We start from the raw sequence: 24,999 nt of genomic DNA, 5'->3' as shown, positions 1-24,999 counted from the left end.
CTGGCTTTGCAGAAAACATTTTAAGGATATCACTTTAAGGGGCTCAGCAGAGTACATAAAAACATTAAGGATTTGCTAATTTTTTTTGCTGCCACTAGGTGGCGCTCGTACTATGATAAAAAATAGGCTTGTAGGTGTGTTTCACATTGGACTCCCATCCCATATACGAAGTTTTAAAAAATATCAGATCATCTAGTTCCAATTACAGCAACTTTTACCGTTTTGGCGAGACATCGGATTTTGAGTTGGCATAGAGGCCACGCCCTTTATTGAAAAGTCATAAAAGTTGAGAACCTTAATGTTCCAATGTGTCATAGCTTTTCTGACCATTTTTGAGTTCATTTAGTCAAACAGGCATTTCACAGTACATAAAAGTATAAATAATGAGATTTTTGTCAGCCACTGGGTGGCGCTGTAAATGATTTGAAAGTTTATCACATAGCTGTATTATTGCATGACTTTTAAAGTCCCAGGAAAGTTTCAGATGGTTTGAAGCTGTCATAGCTGAGTTATTAATATTTTTGTCACTCTTGGCGAAGGAAGTATGAAACATAATTTGAAGCTCCGCCCCCATCTTTTCTGTCAAGAGATCTTCACGATATTTAAACTATGTGTGCCCCTCAGTTGCATAATGATTAATGCCAAAGTTGAAGGTAATGGGGTGAATCGTTTAAGAGAAAAAGGCACTAGTTTGAGACCAGCTAATGTCTAAGAATGGGACAAAACTGCACATTAAAAAAATTCATAACAATTTTTCTGTACATCCTAGCACATCACTTCTATTGACTTTTTTGTAGGTCTTACAGTCCTTCATTTGCCTACAAAGTTTCATAGCTGTAGGTCAAACCAAACAGGATTGACTGTAATCTTTCGACTAATGACATTTTTTGCAGCCACTAGGTGGCGCTAGCTTTAAACTGGAATATATTTTTGTAGATATGTTCAGGAGAATATTTTCATCCAATGTGTGAAATTGTGAGAAGATCAGATCATCTGGGTCAAATTACAGCAACTTTTACTGGACAGATAAAGCTTCGGAATGAAAATGGTTGTAGAGACCACGCCCATTATCGAAACTTCGTAAAATTTGGTGGAGGTCAGCAGGGCTGTCTAGAGGCTTTGCAGACTTAATTTCAGTGATATTACATCAAAGGGCTCAGCTAAACACATAAAAACGTTTAAAAAATGCTATATTTTTGGCTGCCACTAGGTGGCGCTCGCACTATAACAAAAAATACGTTGATAGGTGTATTCCGCATTGGAAACCCATCAAATATATGAAGTTTAGAAAAGATAAGACCATCTGGGACCAAACACAGCAACTTTGTTCGTTTTGGCGAGACATCAGACTGACATTTTTGTTTGCCACTAGATGGCCTTATAAGCAATTGAAGATTTTTTTAAACACTTGTGTTAAGGGCTTAAGTCTTCATGTGTATGTGAAGTTTCAGATTTTTCTAAGCTTGTAAAGCTGAGTTATAAAGGTTTGTTTCACATGTGGCAAAGTAATCATCAAAGGCATAATATGAAGCCCCGCCCCCAACAGATTTGATTGCGGATCATCACAAAAATTTGAACAATTGTGCCTCACAGTCAGATCAAACATCACAGCAAATTTGAAGTCGATCGGGTCAAGCGTTTGGGAGAAAAAAGGAGCAGTTCGGGACCTGCAAATGAGCAGAAATGGGCCAAAAGTGCACATTCAAAAATTCATAACTCTCTTTCTGTACATCTGAGCACATGGCTCGCGCTGACTTTTTTGTAGGGCTCGAGGTCCTACATAAGGCTACAAATTTTTGTAGCTCTAGGTCAAATGGGCCGGGAGTAAGAAGCTATTTTCCACTCATAAGGCCATTTTGGGGCCAATTACAGCCACTTTTTTCGTTTTGGCGAGTCATCTGACTTTGAGGTGGCGTGCAGACCACGCCCATTGTCGAAAAGTCATAAAATTTTAAAATCTTAATATTCCATGTCTTAATGATATTCTGACCAAGTTTCACTTGTTTTACTCAAACAGACTGAGCACAATACATGAAACTGTAAAAAATGACATTTTAATCAACCACTAGGCGGCGCTAGTAGGTATTTAAAAAAACTTTTTTTAAAGGTGTTAAAGACATAAGTTTCCATGTGTCTATGAAGTTTTAGATTTTTTTAAGCTAGTACATCAAAGTTATTAAGGTTTTTGTCCCTCTTGGCGAAGGAAAAATTGAACACATAATTTGAAGCCACGCCCCTATCATATATGTCAGCGGATCTGCACCAAATTTTGCCCACTTGTGCCCCTATGTGTGAATATGGACCACAGCAAATTTGAAGGCGATTGAGTAAAGCATTTAGGAGAAACAAGGAGCAGTTTGGGACCTGCAAACGTGCAAAAATGGGCCAAAAATGCACATTCAAAAATTCATAACTCTTTTTCTGTACATCTGAGCACATGGCTCACGCTGACTTTTTTGTAGGTCTCTAGGTCCTACATATGCCTAAAAATTTTCGTAGCTCTAGGTCAAACGGGCCGGGACCAGGTGCACTTTTTGGACCTTAGGTGGCGCTGCAGAGCCATTTTTTTTGCATTGTTTTGGGAAACACAAAAATATCCAATTTTTCACCGGGCCCGACAAATGTGCAAATTTTGGTGACTTTTCGTGCATGTTTAGGCCCTCAAAAATGGAAAAGCGCTGCACAGTAAATAATAATAATAATAATAATAATAATAATAATAATCTGGAGAAAAACAAGAGGGCTCTCGCAGCGGTAGCTGCTCGGGCCCTAATAATAACTAGAGCTGCAAGCAGCTATAAAGGGCCCTCGCAGACCTGTGCACGTTGGGGTATGAACAGGCCGGGGTATGAACAAGGAGTATGAACGATGAAAACTTAGTTGTAGATGACTTCAGTGCAGGACTCTTACCAAATATGTAAACTTTAGACAAGGTGGGACAATTTGGGTTGAGTTACTGCAGCTTTTATTGTTACAGTTTTGTGACTCTCAATGCCGTCTGGGCCACACTCACTGTGGAAACATCGTACTCATTTGTGGAGGGCAAAAGGCATGGCCACTGGCTTTTCAGAAAACATTTAAGGGATATCACTTCAAGGGGCTCAGCAGAGTACATAAAAACGTTAAGGATTTGCTATATTTTTTGCTGCCACTAGGTGGCGCTCGTACTATGATAAAAAATAGGCTTGTAGGTGTGTTTCACATTGGACTCCCATCCCATATATGTAGTTTTGCAAACATCAGATCATCTAGGTCCAATTACAGCAACTTTTACCGTTTTGGGGAGACATCAGACTTTGAGTTTGCATAGAGGCCACGCCCTTTAATGAAAAGTCATAAAAGTTGAGAACCTTAATGTTCCAATGTGTCATAGCTTTTCTGACCATTTTTGAGTTCATTTAGTCAAACAGGCATTTCACAGTACATAAAAGTATAAAAAAAGATTTTTGTCCGCCACTGGGTGGCGCTGTAAATGATTTGAAAGTTTATCACATAGCTGTATTATTGCATTACTTTTAAAGGCCCAGAAGAGTTTCAGATGGTTTGAAGCTGTCATAGCTGAGTTATTAAGATTTTTGTCACTCTTGGCGAAGGAAGTATTAAACATAATTTGAAGCTCCGGCCGCATCTTTTATGTCAAGATATCTTCACGATATTTGGACTATGTGTGCCCCTCAGTTGGATAATGATTCATGCCAAAGTTGAAAGTAATGGGGTGAATCCTTTAAGAGAAAAAGACACTAGTTTGAGACCAGCTAACGTCTAAGAATGGGACAAAACTGCACATTAAAAAAATTCATAACAATTTTTCTGTACATCCTAGCACATTTTTTCTATGGACTTTTTTGTAGGTCTTACAGTCCTTCATTTGCCTACAAAGTTTCATAGCTGTAGGTCAAACCAAACAGGATTGTTTGTAATCTTTCGACTAATGACATTTTTTGCAGCCACTAGGTGGCGCTAGCTTTAAACTGGAATATATTTTTGTCGATATGTTCAGGAGAATATTTTCATGCAATGTGTGAAATTGTGAGAAGATCAGATCATCTGGGTCAAATTACAGCAAATTTTACTGGACAGATAAAGCTTTGGAATGAAAATGGTCGTAGAGGCCACGCCCATTATCGAAACTTCGTAAAATTTGATGGAGGTCAGCAGGGCTGTATAGAGGCTTTTCACACTTTATTTCAGCGATATTACTTCAAAGGGCTCAGCTAAACACATAAAAACGTTTAAAAAATGCTATATTTTTGGCTGCCACTAGGTGGCACTCGCACTATAACAAAAAATACATTGATAGGTGTATTCCGCATTGGAAACTCATTAAATATATGAAGTTTAGAAAAGATAAGACTATCTGGGACCAAACACAGCAACTTTGTTCGTTTTGGCGAGACATCAGACTGACATTTTTGTTTGCCACTAGATGGCCTTATAAGCAACTGAAGATTTTTTTAAACACTTGTGTTAAGGGCTTAAGTTTCCATGTGTCTGTGAAGTTTCAGATTTTTCCAAGCTTGTAAAGCCGAGTTATAAAGGTTTGTTTCACATGTGGCAAAGTAATCATCAAAGGCATAATATAAAGCCCCGCCCCCAACATATTAGTTGGCGGATCGTCACAAAAATTAGAACAATTGTGCCTCACAGTCAGATAAAACATCACAGCAAATTTGAAGGCGATCGGGTCAAGCGTTTGGGAGAAAAAAGGAGCAGTTCGGGACCTGCAAATGAGCAAAAACGGGCCAAAAGTGCACATTCAAAAATTCATAACTCTCTTTCTGTACATCTGAGCATATGGCTCGCGCTGACTTTTTTGTAGGGCTCGAGGTCCTACATAAGGCTACAAATTTTTGTAGCTTTAGGTCAAACGGGCCGGGAGTGAGAGGCTATTTTCCACTCATAAGGCCATTTTGGGGCCAATTTCAGCCACTTTTTTCGTTTTGGCGAGTCATCTGACTTTGAGGTGGCGTGCAGACTACGCCCATTATCGAAAAGTTGTAAAATTTTAAAAGCTTAATATTCCATATCTTAATGATATTCTGACCAATTTTCATTTGTTTTACTCAAACAGACTGAGCACAATACATGAAAGTGTAAAAAATGACATTTTAATCAACCACTAGGCGGCGCTAGTAGGTATTAAAAAAAATTTTTTTCAAAGGTGTTAAAGACATAAGTTTCCATGTGTCTATGAAGTTTGAGATTTTTTTAAGCTAGTACATCAAAGTTATTAAGGTTTTTGTCCCTCTTGGCGAAGGAAAAATTGAACACATAATTTGAAGCCACGCCCCTATCATATATGTCAGCGGATCTGCACGAAATTTTGCCCAGTTGTGCCCCTATGTGTGAATATGGACCACAGCAAATTTGATGGCGATTGAGTAAAGCGTTTAGGAGAAACAAGGAGCAGTTTGGGACCTGCAAACGTGCAAAAATGGGCCAAAAATGCCCATTCAAAAATTCATAACTCTTTTTCTGTACATCTGAGCACATGGCTCGCGCTGACTTTTTTGTAGGTCTCTAGGTCCTACATATGCCTAAAAATTTTCGTAGCTCTAGGTCAAACGGGCCGGAACCAAGTGCACTTTTTCGACCTTAGGTGGCGCTGCAGAGCCATTTTTTTTGCATTGTTTTAGGAAACACAAAAATCTCAAATTTTTCACCGGGCCCGACAAATGTGCAAATTTTGGTGACTTTTCGTGCATGTTTAGGCCCTCAAAAATGGAAAAGCGCTGCACAGTAAATAATAATAATAATAACTAGAGCTGCAAGCAGCTATAAAGGGCCCTCGCAGAACTGTGCACGTTGGGGTATGAACAGGTCGGGGTATGAACAAGGACTTTGAACGATGAAAAAGTAGTTGTAGATTACTTCAGTGCAGAACTGTTACCAAATATGTAAAATTTAGACAAGGCGGGACAATGTGGGTGGAGGTACTGCAGCTTTTTTGTTCCAATTTTGTGACTTTCAATGCCATATAGGCCACACCCACTGTCGAAACATCGTACTGATTTGTGGGGGGCATAATGCATGGCCACTGTCTTTTCAGAAAACATTTAAGGGATATCACTTCAAGTGGCTCAGCAGAGTACATTAAAACATTAAGGATTTGCTATATATTTTGCTGCCACTAGGTGGCGCTCGTACTATGATAAAAAATAGGCTCGTAGGTGTGTTTCACATTGGACTCCCATCCCATATATGAAGTTTTAAAAATATCGGATCATCTAGGTCCAATGACAGCAACTTTTACCGTTTTCGTGAGACATCGGATTTTGAGTTGGTATAGAGGTCACGCCCTTTATTGAAAAGTCATAAAAGTTGCGAACCTTAATGTTCCAATGTGTCATAGCTTTTCTGACCATTTTTGAGTTCATTTAGTCAAACAGGCATTTCACAGTACATAAAAGTATAAAAAATGAGATTTTTGTCCGCCACTGGGTGGCGCTGTAAATGATTAGAAAGTTTATTACATAGCTGAATTATTGCATGACTTTTAAAGTCCCAGGAGAGTTTCAGATGGTTTGAAGCTGTCATAGCTGAGTTATTAATATTTTTGTCACTCTTGGCGAAGGAAATATTAAACATAATTTGAAGCTCCGCCCCAATTTTGTATGTCAAGAGATCTTCACGATATTTGGACTATGTGTGCCCCTCAGTTGGATAATGATTCTTGCCAAAGTTGAAGGTAATGGGGTGAATTGTTTAAGAGAAAAAGGCACTAGTTTGAGACCAGCTAATGTCTAAGAATGGGACAAAACTGCACATTAAAAAAAATCATAACAATTTTTCTGTACATCCTAGCACATCACTTCTATTGACTTTTTTGTAGGTCTTGCAGTCCTTCATTTGCCTACAAAGTTTCATAGCTCTAGGTCAAACCAAACAGGATTGACTGTAATCTTTCGACTAATGACATTTTTTGCAGCCACTAGGTGGCGCTAGCTTTAAACTGGAATATATTTTTGTCGATATGTTCAGGAGAATATTTTCATCCAATGTGTGAAATTGTGAGAAGATCAGATCATCTGGGTCAAATTACAGCAACTTTTACTGGACAGATAAAGCTTCGGATTGAAAATGGTCGCAGAGGCCATGCCCATTATCGAAACTTCATAAAATTTGGTGGAGGTCAGCAAGGCTGTCTAGAAGCTTTGCAGACTTAATTTCAGCGATATTACTTCAAAGGGCTCAGCTAAACACTTAAAAACGTTAAAAAAAATGCTATATTTTTGGCTGCCACTAGGTGGCGCTCGCACTATAACAAAAAATACGTTGATAGGTGTATTCCGCATTGGAAACCCATCAAATATATGAAGTTTAGAAACGATAAGACCATCTGGGACCAAACACAGCAACTTTGTTCGTTTTGGCGAGACATCAGACTGACATTTTTGTTTGCCACTAGATGGCCTTATAAGCAATTGAAGATTTTTTTAAACACTTGTGTTAAGGGCTTAAGTTTCCATAAGTTGCCTAAAAATTTTCGTAGCTCTAGGTCAAACGGGCCGGGACTAGTTGCACTTTTTCGACCTTAGGTGGCGCTGCAGAGCCATTTTTTTTGCATTGTTTTGGGAAACACAAAAATATCAAATTTTTCACCGGGCCCGACAAATGTGCAAATTTTGGTGACTTTTCGTGCATGTCCAAATGTTTTCTTCAAAATTGTTTTCTCTTCGAAGCAAATCCCATTAGCCAAAAAAATGGACACGAACACGACAAAAATCACGAACAAAAACAGCCATAATACATAAGGAACATAGAACAACATCGGGAGAAAAAAGTGTGTGGACAGAAACAAAAGAAAATACTTACTTTGGTATTTGCTTCGTCTTTCGTCGATAACTTTTGGTAGACTCTGTCGGTGGGGGTTGGGTCGAATAAAACATTCGTGTTAAGGCCGGCGAGTGTACTTGAGTTCCACAACTCCTCCTCCTTGCTCCCATTGGTCAACAGCCGTGACGTACGACTCCGGGTAACTATGTAATGGGTTTCTATGTTAGAATCTACGCTTTTGCCTGTTTCATTGATTCAGACAAAAGCTTCCCTGGTTTGTGCTTAGTAGCTGTTTTGCTGTACGCAAACAAAGAGACGTCGAGCACGAGCTTTTTTTCACCGCTTGCAAGCTTTTGAAGCATTTTCTCCAAAGGATTCTGTTTGCTGAACGGTAAGCTTCAATTTAATGTCCATCATTTTTGAAGAAAACATGCCTTTTTGTACTCGTTCGTAGTGATATATTAATGACAAACTTTCCTCCCTAGATGGCTCGGGGGAAAGCGTATCGTCGCTCGGAGTCCTTGAGATTCAAAGCGACTGAACGCCATCTCGAGGTTGAGATAAGTCATCGGAGAGCCTTTGTATACCGTAGGTTAAAACTATATAATTTGTAGCAATTTTATGTTTTTACGCTGTGTGGCATAATGTCTTTTTTGATGGGCGAAAACATACGCAGCAAGTCGTCTTTTTGTATTCATTATTATTTCACTCTATGCGTCATAGATAGCAAGTTTTAAAGTTATGTTCAATGTTAGAGTGTAAATAAAATTAGGACTTGTTAATTTGTTGCGTTAGCACGTTAACTGTCGTCAATTAACCGTGAGCAAAACAAAGAGCGGCAGATTTGAATTCGTTTCCGACCAATCAAAGGGCACCAATCTAGTGACGTAATGTTGCGTAAAACACATGCGACTCAGAGTTGTAACCGTCTTGGACCAATCAAAGGGCACCAATGTAGATGCACTGCAGATTTGAATATGTCTCGGACCAATCAAAGGGCACCAATGTAGGTACGTAGTAGTAGTACGAAGTTTATACTCGTTATGGAATAGAAATGAGCTAACCAAGAAAAAAAGTATTCATAGAGAACATAAAGCAAATGTTCCGCAAGCAACGCAACAGAAATTTTCAGCATGCCCGCAAAACAAAGTAGCGTTAAAACAATGTATGCAAACTCGAAATTAATCCACAAACACATATTACTCACACACGTAAATGAATGAAAACATTGTCTCTCCTGTACTAAGTAATATGTTACGAACAAGTGTGACTGTTAATGCTCACTATATGCTCAAGGATGAGCCCGCCAGATGTATTTGTAATGTAAAATGTAATAATGAACAGAAATGTTTTATCAATAAATTAAAAACCTGAACCTTCTGTATTTAATAAAAATGTTTTATGTTTAATAGTGATGTTATGTTTGTACTATTGACAGTGTTTTAATAAGGGATTTGTTATTTTAGGGTTTTATACATATATAAAATTATTTTAGGGATTGGTCCCACTTGGGATTAGATTTTGTGACCCACAAGCTAAAAGGAGTTTGACATCCCTGTAATTTTTTTGTGTATGGTAACGGGTACAAGGAAAAGCAAGTAAAAGTTATTAAAATCATTTAATTGATCTATTTTTTTTAAATAGGTCATGGTACTGGGCGCCGTCACAAAGTGAACCGGTGGCCAATTTCTCCTTTTACTCAGCGGAGCCACAAGTTGGTCATTCCAGCTGAGTCTTCAGACAAGAAGGTATCATATTTTTAAGCAATAAAATAATTGATTGTGATATGACTAGTCAATGTTTTGATAAGAAATACATTATGTTTTATAGTTTGTGTTGCTCATTGGCGACTCACATCTACGAAGCATCGCGGATGGCTATGTCGATGTGCCGAAGGGCTACCTGGACTTTGGTGTCATGTCCACTCCTGGCGCAAACGCGTCCGAGCTCGCAAAGGAAGTACTCAATGTCGATGTGCCGAGGACACCCGATGTTGTTTGCCTTTTGGCCCCTGGCAACAACTTGACAGCAAGTCGGACGCCTGATGAGGCAGGAGTGGATTTCCACACACTTCTTTGTCATGTCTCCAGTCGCTGGCCGAATAAGGTATGCAGGCGTTGTGTTACTAGGTGTATATTTGGTACTATAATTATTGTGGACACATGTAGGTTTTATTATTGTTGAAATGGGTGTGTAAATATGAATGTTTGTAATAATTCTTTCTCACAGGTATTTGTCCTGGACTTTCCTCCACGATTGACCGTGGGTTTGGCCCAACAAGAATATCTGCGTCAGGAGTATCATCGTGTAGCAGCACGCATGGGTATGCTTAAAAAGTTTGTAATAAAATAATGTTAGTGATTACATGGCGTATGAGTGTAATAATGTCCACACTATAATGCCCTACTTTTTTGACGTTTAAACCAACAAGGGTCTTGCCACAAATACTGTCAATTTCAAAAGCATTGTCACCTTTAGAATAATAGTGAGAACTGTTTTTTGGTAGATTTGCCGGTGTTTCAAACATAGTTTATCAACAGTTTTAAGAATATTTGGGCAGATGCTATGTGGACAGCTGCAGCGTACAGACAGGTGTCACCGTACTACTTTTCTTTCTTTCAGTTTCTTTATAAAAAACAAAAAGTGAGGAAGCTGATAAAAATATAGATCATTTCCATTGCAACTGTAAAGGTTTTTAAAGGCGACGTCAACTCCCACAAAATCTCTACAAAGATATTTTTATGCACCCCCTAAGGACTCAACTTGTATCTGAGGCTCAGTTTGAAGTGGAAAACGTGAAAATAGTTGCATGAATATGCTCATAATAATGTACTGATTTTAATTTGTTAGGGATCAAGTACTTGTCTGCTGTTGCTTCCTTCCCCTTGAGGAACTTGAAACTGTGGAGTCGAGACGGTGTAAGTTAATGTTTTTTTTGTTGTTGTTGCATGTGCACTCAGTTGTATACATAAATATGTTGAATCATTGCAGATACAAGTGTAATGAAGGTTATTGTTAAATTTGTAATTAATTATTAATTTATTTTTTAGGTCAATTTTAATTATGTGTTTTTGCAGGTCCACTTGAGTGATGATCATGGTATGGACATACTGACGCAGTTGATGTGGAATGGTGCTCATCAGGTTAGTCGTTTTGTATTTACTGTTTCCTGTGTATGTGTGTTATTGTAGTGAGCTTTGATTTTTCATCAGACTTTTCAAAAGTTTATTTTCATAACTTATGTGTAATTTGTATTTTATGGGATATGTAAAAACATTTATGACTGGTTTCAATTATGTGTAAAACAAAGTTTTATCATTGGTCTTTTTATCTTCAGCACCTTACAGAACTTGCGCCCCCACCTGTGGTACAAGCTGTTGTGAGGCCACCATCACCAACATGTACTCCTACAATTGTGGTAAAGGGAGAGACTGTGGTTCCACGTGTGCTTAACCCTTTCAAGTGGATCATTCTTGGACCAGGAAGGAAGGTAATATAACTTGCATATTGTCATAGTTTTTCTCTTTAGTTATTACTAATATTTATCAAGTATTTAGTTTCTAATGTTAAGTCCTCAACATTTATCGAAGTAGTGGTCAGGGGTTATCATTAATACAATTTACATTGTTTGTCATTACAGAGGAACCATAATAAGAAACTTGAGCAGTCCTGCAGTGTACCTTGCAAAAAAATTAAAATTGAGGATGAGGAAGAGGTTTGTTAATATATATTTTTAAAACAATCGGGATATGCATAATGACTCATGATTGACAGGAGCTATTCAGTAATGGTTTGTCTCCTATTTTCTTCCATAGATTGTGCTCAAGGAGTGTTTCATCCCTCTCACTCCAGTGTGGTTCAGCAGTGAGATCCTGGATGCGATGGAGAAGGTTTCACCATCTGATATGTCCAGTCGTGTGGAGTGCAAAGTGGTTTCAAAGGAAATAAAGGTAATGTGCATGTACAGTACATCTCATGGTAAAATTCTATCATTAAGTGTCTTCAGTCATTTTACTCGACACATTATAGATTGCTAACATTTTAATGGCTTATACTGTACACAAACTGCAGATCCAAAAATTGATTTTGTCTTTCTTTTTTAGAAATCATGCCCAGACAAAGCAAGATATGGCCGCATGAGGGTTTCTGCTGACAAGAAGACTTGGCCGAAGTCACAGGTTTGTGTGTGTGTGCTTTTGCTAATTTGTGGAATGTTTGACGTATTCATAACTGATTGTTGCACAGTTTTTGTTGACGGGAGAGGAGAACATCTTACTTTGTTGCACTGACTAAAGGATTGTGAAGCAGCCGAATGCAATGATTATTGATGAAACAATGTTTTTTTTTTTTACATTTTTATTTCACAGGTTGTTCTCAAAGAATGTTTCGTCCCTCTAACCCGAGTCACTATGGGCGATGCAACTTTAGGTGTGACGGATAAGGTTGTTCCAGCGGACCTTTCTAAGCCTATGCGTTGCACAGCAGAGCCGAAAGAACAAAAAGTAAGTTGCATGGCTTTACAATAGAATCCTAACATAAAGTGGCTCCAGTCATTTTTCTTGGCACTCTCAATTGTTAAAATTTAAAGCACTTTAATGTCCAAAAGTAGTAGTATTACTAATGTGGGGATTAGTTTTTTTTAATATTTTTCTGCCTTTCATCAGCCATCCTACGCAGACATTGTGAGATATGGACGAAGGGTGGAGCCACCCAAGAGGACTTTGCTGAAGTCACAGGTTTGTGTTTAGTTGTTGTAGTCATTTTAAACAATAAAATAGCTTGTGTATGACTGATTGACATCGTTTGAGTAGACAGGAGAGAACAGAATATTAATTTTTAGCCTTGAGTAAATGATTGGAAAACATAGCTGTGGTCGTTGTTTGTTCAATGGACCGTTGACAAGTCATTTTTTGAAATAAATTATACAAGCAGTTATTGTTCTTCTTTATTTGTTAATTTATTTATTTTGTTTTAGGCAACACAAAGGCCGGTGGTCGTTGAAAGTCTGTCCTCCCGTACTGCAAACGTCACTGTGCAAGAGGTTTGTTTTCTGACTTCAGAATTACTCAAGTTCCATAAAATTACTATGGTTCATAATTAGTAATAGACTTTGTAATTTGTTTTTGTTTTCTTCAAGCATTAACAACATCAGTTTTATGCACTTTAGTTGTGGTATTATAGGGCTCTTCAACCTTTTAGTAAGTGAGTTACTTGTATAGTAATGATTAATGCAAAATAATATTTGTTTGTAAAACATGTATGCAATAACAAATGCAGAAATAAAGGTAGTCTTTTATTGGTGATGTGATTTCTCATGCTTATGATTTCTCACAATAATTTGGAAACAGATAGTTGTGAACACGCATCAATAGGTTAATAAATCCCTTCATATTTTCTAAATGATAACTTCTGCAGCATTGCTAGAAAACCACAATGCTCCATCACTGGTTAGCAATTTATGGAAGAGCTACAACGTGCCCATGGGGACCAAGTGGTTGACGTCCCATACATTTTATTATTTTATAGTTTTTATCCAGTATTTGTAGAATGAAGCAAGGCCACATAATGTAGTTGAATAAATATTATAATTAGTTGTTTGTTTGTGTGTGTTTGTTTTATAGACAACACAAAGCTCAGTGATGGATGAAAGTCTGCATTCCAGTAGTGCGGACGTCACTGTGCATGAGGTTTGTGTTCTGTTTTTAGAATGACTTAAGTACCATAAAATGACTGTGGTTCATAAGTAGTAATGGGTTGACAAGGCGTTATGGAGCGTGTCACTGCTGATACTGTGTTAATATCATTAAATACTGACACCTGCTAGACCTTAAAAATCCCTGCAGTCAACCCACTTGACAAACTGAACTGACACTGATTTGACGACTTATTGGATACAATAATAGTATTCAAGTCATTGCGTTCGTTACGTATTATTCCATATCTTTAAATGTAAACATGTATCAAGGCGAAAGTTTCAGAGGTCAATTCCTTACATTCATAACATATTATTCCATACCTTTAAAAAATGTGACGTGTCAATATGAATATGAATGAAAATGTAAGAGAAAATGATGTGAATTAGGCTACGTAAACTATTAGTTCTAACACAAATTTATAAAAAAAAAATAGTATTTACAATAGTTTAAAATTAAGTGTGTTGTGTTTGTTAGTGATTACTTATTTTCGTTTTTATCCATTATTCGATGAATGAAGCAAGAACAGTTAATGTTATTGAATTAATTGTACAAGCAGATTCTTATTTTTTTGTTTGTTTGTTATGATTAATGCAAAGAAAAAACGTGAAGAAAAAGGTTTAAATGATATTACATTTATTTCAAATGATAACTGCTAAAATGTTAGCAGAAAATAACACTGGGAGCAAGCTATTGATAGACTACCTATCATGTAAAGACATGCAGAGTTGTGATTTAATCAATGGAGCATGGATTGGGTTGCCCTTGTTTTGCCTTGTCCATGTCATGTTGTATGCATTAAGGGTGTGTAATTTAGAAACTTCTGTTTTATAGGCAACACAAAGACCTGTGGTGAATAGAAGTTCGTCTTCTTCCAGTCCAGTGAAGAAGGCAGTGCAGGAGGTTAGTTCCCTGGATTATATGTACAAAATTGCTTAAAAGTACTTTGATTGTCTTGTTTGGCCTTTGGGCGTCCAAGCCATACTACAGAGTGTCATGACAAAAGTTTGAATGGGTCTTTTCATCAGGGAGACAGTCGGTTGAACCATCCAGGCAAGCAGTGTATGGCCATATGTTATGTAGGTGTGGCAAAGCACACGGTTAGCAGCATTTTTTCATGGTGTGCAGAAGATTTAGATAAAGTTGTTGTTTTAGGTGATAGTCTGTACACGTATTTATACAACAATAACATGATCGGTGGCTATCACGATTATTTAAACGGGGATGAATTACCTAAGCTGCTAGTTCTTGAAGGTAAGAAATTTCAGTTCGACAATGTAATTGTGGCACAAGGTTATTTATCCTTTGTTGACGAAACCAAGATTGTGGAGGGTGGAAGCCTCAGTCTGTTACATGCATTGTGCACAATTTTTGATAAAGTTGACGCGTGTTTACTGACCATCGGCTGTTATACCACTGCAATTATTTGTCAAAGTGGACACTATTCAGTTTTGGATTCCCATGCACGCAGTGCATGTGGAATGCCAGTTGCTGGTGGTAAAAGTGTCATAGTTTACTTTCGTGGGCTACAAGATGTTTATGATCACTTATGCAATTTCATCAAAATGACATGTAAAGGCAAAACTCTTTATGAGTTTTCGGGGTTGCATGTTGTGCACACAGGCTCATATGACAAATCTGTTGATCTGGGAATGATAGTTTTGGATTCCCTTGAACTTAAATCTAAGATATTCTTAAGGAGCAGTATTTCAAAAACCGCGAAAATTCATGATTCCATTCCACGAAATACAGATAAATTGTGTGTGAGCAATTTTACTTCGACTAACAAGCCGATTAGTTCTACAATAATTCAAAGGAAAACCATTAGTGCCCATACTAATGGATTCAACATACCGATGTCATTTGGAGCGTCAATTGACCCTTCAGAATGTGGCAGCAATGGTTTAAATGAAACTTCTCCGATAGACACATTGATTTCCTCGATGGTCCAGCAATCTGAACATTGTGTTGAAATGCCTGCAGTGGAAGACCCTCTGTCACAGTCGCATAAGATGTCATTGAGAAGTCGCGTTTCAACTGCACTCAAAAATCACAATGACATAGCACATGTTGAGGACATTCAATTTGTTGGTAATATGACCTCTAAAAGTATGTCGTTTGAACCAGTTTGTAAAGAAGCAGCACAAGCAATATGTGATCGGCTGAAATTGGAGTTTCAAAATCCAGATGCACCAGAGTCATCAGCTTTTGGTTTGTTAGGTTCTCCTTGCAAAAAAGAGAAAATTGTCAGTGATGGCAACTGTTTCTTTCGAGCAGTCTCCCAAGGTCTGAGTGGCTCACAAAAGAACCACAGGAAAATTAGACTCGCTGTTGTAAAGCAAATGGAATCCAATCCACTTTTATATACAAAATATTTAAGAAATCAGCACTCATCCGTAGAAGAATATATAAAAAAATCAAAGATGCAATACGTTGGTAGTTGGGCTACTGAAGTAGAGATTCAAGCAGCAGCAGATTGTGTAGGGCTAAATATCTTTACATTCTATCAAAATAAGTGGCTAAAATATAGTTCAAATGCAAAACAAGGCATTTACCTGGAAAATTGCAATGGCAAACATTATGAAACAGTTATTTGTGTAAATAAGCCGGAATGGCAAAACTGTTATGGTTTGTGTGAAAATACATTCAACACAGTATACAATTTTCGGAAGCAAAATACAAGTCAAAGTTCATGTGAATGCAGGACAACTGCTAACAGTACTGCCATTTTGAGTATGGGTAAAAGGCTAAGTATTGACAATAAAGCATCTAATGTTAATGACAATGTTACAAGTCACCAAACGCGTTCTTCCAAATATTTGAAGGAGAAACACCGACATCAAAGAAAAAGTCAATATCAAGAAAACATACAAAATCCTTTGTACAAGGCAAAGGTTAACATAACTAGTTTAAAAAGGTACCAACAAAACCCTTGGCACAAAGAGAAACTTAAAGAAATGAGTATAAAGAGATATATGCAAAACGCATTGCATCAAGAAAAAGTGAAAGAAAGTAGTATTCGGAAATATCGACAAAACGCATTGCATAGAGAAAAAGTGAAAGAAAGTAGTATTCGGAAATATCGGCAAAACACATTGCATAGAGAAAAAGTGAAAGAAAGAAGTTTAAAGAAGTATTGTCATAGTGTGTTACACAGAGAGAACGTAAAACTGAGAAGTATAAACAAATACCATAATAATCCTGATCATAGGAAAAATGTAAAAGAAGCCAACAAAAAGAGAAAACAAAAATTTAAAAATAAATTAGCACAATTTGAAGCTGTTCTAGAGAATTTTTATGATAAAGTTAAAAATGGGCCAGAATTTGTATGTAGCATTTGCCATAGATTACTGTTTAGACATCAGGTTTTACAATGTAAAAGAGACAATTATATTACAAACAAGGCAATATCTGTAATAGCACAGAAATGTATAACTGAGGACTATTTACATAAATGTAGTGATGAATGTGTAGAACCATGTAGCTTGTTAGATTCAGCTCGAGGCCAGCTGTGGATTTGCTTCACATGCAATAGTAAGATCAAAAAGGGTGTAATGCCTCCCGAATCCACAATTAATAATTTGACAGTCAAACCTATTCCGCCGGAATTGGCATGTTTGAACAGCTTAGAACAACATTTGATTGCGTTACATATACCATTCATGAAAATGCTAGCATTACCTAAAGGTGGCCAAAATGGAGTACATGGACCAGTTACATGTGTTCCTGCGAACGTTGTGCAAACTACTAATATGCTGCCTCGTCTAAGTATGGAAGGTTCTTTATTGCCTGTAAAATTGAAGCGTAAGATAACGTATAAAGGTCATTATGAATATCAATTTGTCGACACAATGCACATTCAACAAGCATTACAATTTCTAAAATTAACAAATGTGTATTATAAAGATGTAGAATTTAATGAAGCATGGATAAACGAGTTTCGCAGGGAACAGGACGAGGATGGAGAGATTATGAATAATACTAATGTAGAAAGTTGCAAAAAAACTATTGATGTTGAAGATGAGCTTTTGCATGATAGACAACAACATTGCATGTTCCAAGACACCTGTCTAATGCCTGTTGATATAGGCCAGGAAGCATTAGATCAGTATTTTGATGACATTTTGAATTTGGCCCCGGCAGAAGGGAATAACTCTGTTAAATTGCTTTGCGATCGTACAAATGAAGCCAAATGTTTCCCAGTGTTATTTCCACAGGGACAAAATACATACCATAATAGCAGACCATATCGACTTACATTGGCACGTTATTTCAATAACAGAATTTTACATGCTGATGGCAGGTTTGCAAAAAATGTAGAGTATATCTTTTTTGCCCAGTACATGTCCGAGATTGATCAGGTTATTTCAAATGTATCTATCGCGTTGCGTAAAGGAAATAAAGGCCAGTCACGTCAAAAGCTGAGTGATGACCTTTTAAACAATGAAGAATCTTTAAAAAAGTTATTACAATTTGATGAAGGGTATCGTTTTCCTAAACCCATAAGAGGCACACCAGCTTTTTGGTCCGGGGTTCAAAAAGACTTGACAGCATGCATTCGGCAACTTGGGATACCGACATGGTTTTGTTCATTTTCTTCTGCTGATTTGAGGTGGAAAACACTTCTGTACAGTATTTTGAAAAATGAGGGTAGAACACAGACAGTGCAAGACTTAGAATGGGCAGACAAATGCGAGCTTTTGCGTCACAATCCTGTAGCAGCAGCAAGATATTTTGATTTTCGCTGGCATGTCTTTTTACGGGAGGTGCTCATGTCTAATTCACAGCCAATTGGAAAAATTGTGGACTACTTTTATCGGATAGAATTTCAGCAGCGCGGTTCACCTCATACTCACTGTCTTTTTTGGATCCAAAATGCGCCACTGATTGACAAAAACACTGATGACGAAGTATGTCAATTTATAGATAAATATGTAACATGTGAAATACCGTCAAAAGATCAGCCATTATTGGACATAGTAAAGTCAGTACAAGAGCATTCAAAGCAACATACCAAAACTTGTAAAAAGAAAAACACAGTTTGCCGTTTCAATTTTCCCAGGCAACCATCCACTAGGACATTTATTTGTCGGAGCAAAAGTGATAACTCAACCAAAGAACAATGCAAATGTGCGGTAGATGACACAAATAATTTAGCAAAATGCACGTGTGTGAATGAGAGTAAGAAAAACAGTACCCAAGCAGCAGAAATTATGAGAGCAATTAAGACAGCCCTTTCGGATAAAAATGCAAATTATGATAATGTAGAACATTTGTTTGCAAGCCTTGATATGAATCAGACAATGTTTGAGGATGCATATCAATGCTTTAGTCGAAATACACATGTCGTTTTGAAAAGGGACGTTAATGAGGTGTGGATAAATCAGTATAATAAGCCACTGCTTAAATGCTGGAATGCAAACATGGACATACAGTACGTGGTAGATGCTTACGCATGTATCGTGTACATCATTTCGTATATATCAAAGGCAGAGAGAGAAATGGGGCTGTTGTTGCGGAATGCACAACAAGAAGCACTAAAAGAAGGTAATACCTCTGCAAAGGAAGCATTGAAAAAGCTAGGCAGTGTCTACCTGCATAACAGAGAGGTGTGCGCTCAAGAGGCGGTTTACAGGTTAACTAATATGCATCTCAAAGAATGCTCAAGAAAAGTAGTATTTGTACCAACTGGGGACAATCAAGTAAAAATGAGTTTGCCTTTAAATGTGTTAAGACAAAAGGCAGCGACAAACAATCTGACCACAGATGATATGTGGATGACTAGTTTTGTTGATCGGTATAAAAATAGACCGAATGACTCTGTTTTTAATGATATGTGTATGGCCACATTTGCATCTGAGTATCGCGTTTTGAGTAAAAATGAGAAGTCACAAAATCGGATCAAACTAAACAACAATTATGGTTTTATCACTAGGAGAACACACACAAATCCAGCAGTAATTCGTTATATGCGGTTTTCTGAAACAAAATATCCGGAATTATTTTATCAAAGTGTGATGCAGTTATTTTTACCGTACCGCATAGATGCACAGCTCAAACCGCTCAACTGTGTATTATTTGAGCAGTTTTATAAAAATGGTCTTGTGGAGTTCAGTGATGGCTCAAGACATTCTGTGAAGTCGGTTGTAGAATACAATCGAAGCATGTTTGAAAAAGAAGCCGATGAATTGGAATCTGTCCAGAATATGATTGATTCGGAAGGTATTTTGGAAGATGCCTGGTGTGCGCTCTTTCCCGAACAAGAACTAGAGCGGTTACAATGCATGCAGGAACAAAAAGCGAAAGACCAAATGCAAGAACAACATGTTGAAAATATTCCAGAATTAGCAGAAGGTAACCAAAAAAGTTTGCATTTGGAAAAGAGAAAAAACATCATGAGCAGAAGTGATGGATTGGTTTTAATTAGATCTCTCAATCAGACACAACTATCAGTTTTCTTTGAAATTCGACAATGGTGCTTAGGAAAGATAGTGGGCAAGAATCCAGATCCATTACACTTATTTATCACAGGTGGTGCCGGGACAGGGAAAAGTCATCTAATTAAAGCAATTCAATATGAAGCAACAAGATTGTTGTCAACAATTTGTAAACGTCCTGACAGCATTAGTGTTTTAATAACTGCTCCTACAGGGATTGCTGCATACAATTTACATGCATCAACCATTCACAACACATTTAGTATTAGCAAAGATTGTCGACTACCTTACACACCACTGGGCGAAGAAAAGCTGAATTCATTGCGCGCTTACTATAGTGAATTGCAGATTCTGATAATTGATGAAATATCTATGGTTGATCACAAAATGTTGTCATACATTCACGGTAGATAGAGACAAATTAAACAAACCGGTGACTTTTACCCCTTTGGTAAAGTCAGTATAATTGCGGTCGGAGATTTTTTCCAGTTACCTCCAGTGAAAGGAAAACCTCTTTATGTAGATGAGGTGGGTTTTAACTTATGGTCCAGTCTTTTTAAAGTTGTAGAATTGAAAGACATAGTCAGACAGAAAGACACCGCGTTTGCAGAGTTGCTAAATAGAATAAGAACTCGATCCAAAGGAACCCCAATGTTAAAAACTGACATAGACACACTAAAAAAATGTGAAACCGGTGAAGTCAGCACAGCACTGCACATATTTCCGACAAACAAACAAGTAAATGATCACAATATTCAACAGCTTACAAAGACTTGTCCTGAATATTTTGAGATAGATGCGCAGGATTTTGTAACTAATAAGAAAACTGGCAAACTAGAGCTAAAAAGTGGACACCATGCCAGAACTTACAACACGTATTTAGCAGAAAAAATCTTTCTGGGAAAAGGTGCACGCGTAATGTTGTGTAAGAATGTCGATGTTATGGACGGTCTCGTTAACGGTGTTTGCGGAAAAGTTACAGATATTATTAGTTCCCAGCACAATGGTTTTCCCCAGGCGATTTATGTTAAATTTGATGATGATAGTATCGGTGCGCAAAGTAGGAAATGTGCAGGTTCCAATTTATTTGCTTCTATAGGTTCCACCGCGACACAACCAGAGGAAGAAAGGGTCACAAAACAAGGTGGCCTGCGCCGTCAATTTCCGCTTAAACTTGCATGGGCTTGTACAATACACAAAGTACAAGGAATTACGGTTGATAAAGTTGTTGTGTCCCTCCAAAAAATATTTTCTGCCGGACAGGCATATGTGGCCTTAAGTCGTGTTACCAGTTTGTCTGGGTTAATTATTCAAGATTTTCAAGAAAAAGCGCTGTATTGTAAAGAATACATTAAGGATGCAATGCAGAGTATGTCCAGATTCCCGATTGAAAACGTAATAAATACCAAACTCAACACACATGCATTTTCAATTTTTATGATGAATGTGCAAAATTTGACCCGCCATGTATCAGATTTGGCATTATGTACACAGCATTTGCAACTTAATTGTATTGCTGTTACTGAAACATGGTTACCTGCTGCTTTCTCAGAGGAAACAGTCAAAATTGATGGTTACAGTTTTCATAGTGCACCAAGGAGTTTAGCATATAATGGCAGCAACCCCACTTTGATTTCTTTGCAGCAACAACAACATGGTGGCGTAGGCATGTATGTTGAACACCATATGAAATATGAGATAATGAAAGTACCAAATGTCAATTTAGAATGCTGGGCTTACAAATGTGCTGCGTCCAATATTTTAGTTGTAATCATTTATCGACCGCCATCATACCCCAAGACTTTATTTAAAGAAAATCTCGGCAAGTTACTTGATTGGCTAGATCCGTTAAGTAACACCATAGCTGTCATGGGAGATTTCAATGATGACTTTCTTCAATCATCCACAATCTGCAAATTTGTAATAGACAAAGGCTACTCTCAGTTTGTCACTCAGCCAACAACAGAAAAGGGAACACTAATTGATCATGTGTATGTAAAAACAACACACTATGATGTCGAATCATTGGTGTTGCCAACATATTTCAGTGATCACGAAGGAATATTATGTACTTTTAAACTTAAATGTATTTCTACTGACACAGAAAATTGATGTATTTTCTCACCCGAATGACAACGGTTTTGCACGAAGATTCAAGAACCGTGCCAATCTTGCAGTTCACATCATTATGAGTCCTTTGACGCGAGCTTCCAACTACTCCATGATGACAACCGTTATGCTAGAGGAATCAAGAATTGCATAAAGTTTGCAGTTCAGGTCACTCATAGCAACAGTCTGAGCGTTGGTAACACTCGCATTGCTTTAGAAATGGGCTCACGGGCTCTCCTCCAAACTCATGAAATTTGTCAATACAGTTATCCCCCCCTACTTCGCGGTTAATAGTGGGTGTCAACCCCCCGCAAAGTCTGAAACCCGCGAAGTAGGGTATCAGTTCCTAGATTTCTATGTATGCTGGAATAGCCACAGTAACCATAAACAATCCTTTTTTTGTAGTATTTTTTAGATATTTTATTTCCTTTCTCCTATTATTTAACATTACATTATCCTTATTAACATTATTGTAGCTTCATTAAATAACTAATATTACTTAGTTTGTTGAGAATTTGTTCTCAGGACTGGTTATTTGCACCAAGACTCCGGTGAAAGAGTACGCAAGTCATCACGTTCAACTTCACATTTATTTTGGCTCATGTATGGTGTATCATGTATTATCTGTTGAATAATAAATCAACAACAATGTTAAAGTCAGTCAACTAACATACAAACACTTGCCAAAATTTAATCTATGAATTTACTGTATTTTTAGCAGACATTAGCGGGTTAGCAACAACTAACAACTACCAACTATAAAGTGCAACCTCTACACAAACGAACACATAAACAGAATAAATACTCATCGCTTACTAAACATAGGCAGCAGCGTGCGTTATCACCATAAATGATAATAAACTATAAATATGAGCTTACGTTGTCATTCACTATGTCACCGTAACGAGCCGAATGACGCATAAATTATTTTTTATTTTGAAATATTTTTAATTTTTCCTGTGAAAACTTGCGAAGTACTGAGACCGCGATATCTGAGACTGCGAAGTAGGAGGGATCACTGTACAGCAGAAATCCACTGGCTTTGATTGTCACGTTGGCTTCAGATTGTCACAGAACCAATAAATGAAAAAGGTATACAAATTGAGCACATAAATAACACACTATGATGTAGAATCAGTTGTGTTGCCGACATATATCAATCATTTAGGGATAGTATATATTTGTTAAATAAATTCTCTGTGTTGTGGTAAGTACATTTAACTAATTTTCACACACATTCACAAAGTAGCTATCCTCCAGAAACGTATATGACATTGTTTGTGAAGTTGTCAAGAACTTTACTATTTTGCAATACAGTACATGCTGTCATTCTAACATTATAGCAGTGGCATTATGCTCCTCCTAAACTTATGGAGCAGAGTGTGGGGACACTTTACCTGATGAGATTTAGATTATGTATATACGTATTAGGCGATTGGAATTCTACCAATTTAAATGCTGTCAGAGTGATTCATAGAAAGAATAAAATGCTCAAATATTTGTACATGTAAACTGTTTAAATGTTACCAAGCTGGTAAACGTGGAGCCTTGGCACTTGTTAAGTAGTTCATGTATTTATTCATGCGTTAATATTTATTTTGGGGGGAATAATAAATGTACATAACTTGTTTGTTCATATAGCTTGCAAAATCAACTGTTTTTCTTTTAATTGGACAGACTTGAAATTTTCAAATTAAAATATAAAACTTTAAAATCTTAAAACAATGTGTCATTAGAAATTGTAATGTGTTTATTTGAATTATTATTTTTTAAGTCTCTCCCTGTCTGATTAAAGGAAAAGCAACAATTGATTCTAAACTATTGACATAATGAAGGCTGGTCAAGTACCTCGCAATACATGTGTAAAAATGCATAAGTATTGTGCAGCAGCATCACAGCCTAATAATTCATTTAGGAAAAGGCGATTAATAGGTGAAAATTTGTCTGTAATGTCATACCTGCAGAAAGTGAAACTAATGTATTCCCTCAGTAGAACGCAACTGTCCACTTATTATTATTTTTTTTAATTACATTTGAATTTAGTTCAATGAAATTTTGGCCTGTTTGACTGCCGCTGCTTTGTCTTATTTCGTGCCCCCTCCTCGTGGCATGGAGGGGGTGCTAGATGGCGATGACCAAATTGGATGCAGCTGTCTGGATTCTGTGACGACCCACCAGAACAACATTTGAGATGGGCCATCTCCAAAGTGATGCGGCTATGGCGATGGATAGGCACCAGGTTTTGTGGAGGACTTCCTTCTTAGCGTCATCATTCATCTTCATTGTAATAATCATCAAAATGGACCGTTATCGTTTAATGTGGTACAATGTGTTATCTTAGCACTCTGCATCACTTGTGAAGCCCTTAGAAAAACTGTTGTGATAAAGGACTATGTAAATAAATTAGACTGGTTTTGATGTTCTTAGAGACTGTGTAGTGATCGAGGACAATTTCAAATAAATTTGACTTGACAACTGACTTGACAAACCCTTTGAGACTTTATGGTTTATGCGCTATGCAAAAGAATTTTACGTCACCTCACTCTTAAAATGTATGTTTATTTAGCATAGGTTAATAACATTAAATGTGAATAAGGCTGATAATGAGGTTTTTAGGTTTGCCTTGTCTGATTGTGGCCAGGATATTGATATTAAGTCCTATTCAGCCTTGTTTGATAACAGTAAATGTAGACAAATGTGAGAAGGGACTTTTCAAAAACTACAAGTTAGTATTTAGAAATCATTGTGGCCTTTCCATTCTCCAGAGTACTTAGGAGCAAGATCAGGTAAGTCCAGCACAGGACATAAAACCTAAACAAATACATAAAAAATGTTTTGCCTAAGCTAGGTGGCGCTATTACAATGATGAAAAATAAGATCATACTTGTCGTTCGGCCTGAACTCTTAGCTTATATGTCTTTAATAAAGGGGCTCTACACAGGAGTGAAAAATGTGAAGAGAGTAAATGGTTTTGTTGGCAGTAG

At 37.3% G+C, this 24,999-nt stretch overlaps 1 protein-coding gene across 1 annotated transcript; it reads left to right on the top strand.

Annotated features, from left to right (window-relative positions):
• The first annotated feature begins 7,392 nt into the window (after positions 1-7,392).
• LOC148411278 (uncharacterized) lies at positions 7,393-24,494 on the top strand. The gene is made up of 16 exons (XM_088435857.1): positions 7,393-8,364; positions 9,421-9,524; positions 9,607-9,882; positions 10,006-10,099; positions 10,627-10,694; positions 10,854-10,919; positions 11,114-11,266; positions 11,417-11,491; positions 11,592-11,726; positions 11,880-11,954; positions 12,144-12,278; positions 12,441-12,512; positions 12,752-12,817; positions 13,398-13,463; positions 14,304-14,372; positions 24,141-24,494. The coding sequence occupies exons 1-16, from the start codon at positions 8,262-8,264 to the stop codon at positions 24,180-24,182; spliced, it is 1,599 nt and encodes a 532-aa protein (XP_088291983.1). The 5' UTR covers positions 7,393-8,261; the 3' UTR covers positions 24,183-24,494.
• The last annotated feature ends 505 nt before the right edge of the window (positions 24,495-24,999 follow it).

This window comes from Hippichthys cyanospilos, chromosome 15 (genome assembly GCF_059441005.1).
Source record: "Hippichthys cyanospilos isolate Australia breed blue-spotted pipefish chromosome 15, RoL_Hcya_1.0, whole genome shotgun sequence".
Lineage (NCBI taxonomy): Eukaryota > Metazoa > Chordata > Actinopteri > Syngnathiformes > Syngnathidae > Hippichthys > Hippichthys cyanospilos.
Note: the sequence above shows the minus strand (reverse complement) of the source record. Positions and strands in the feature narration are given on the sequence as shown.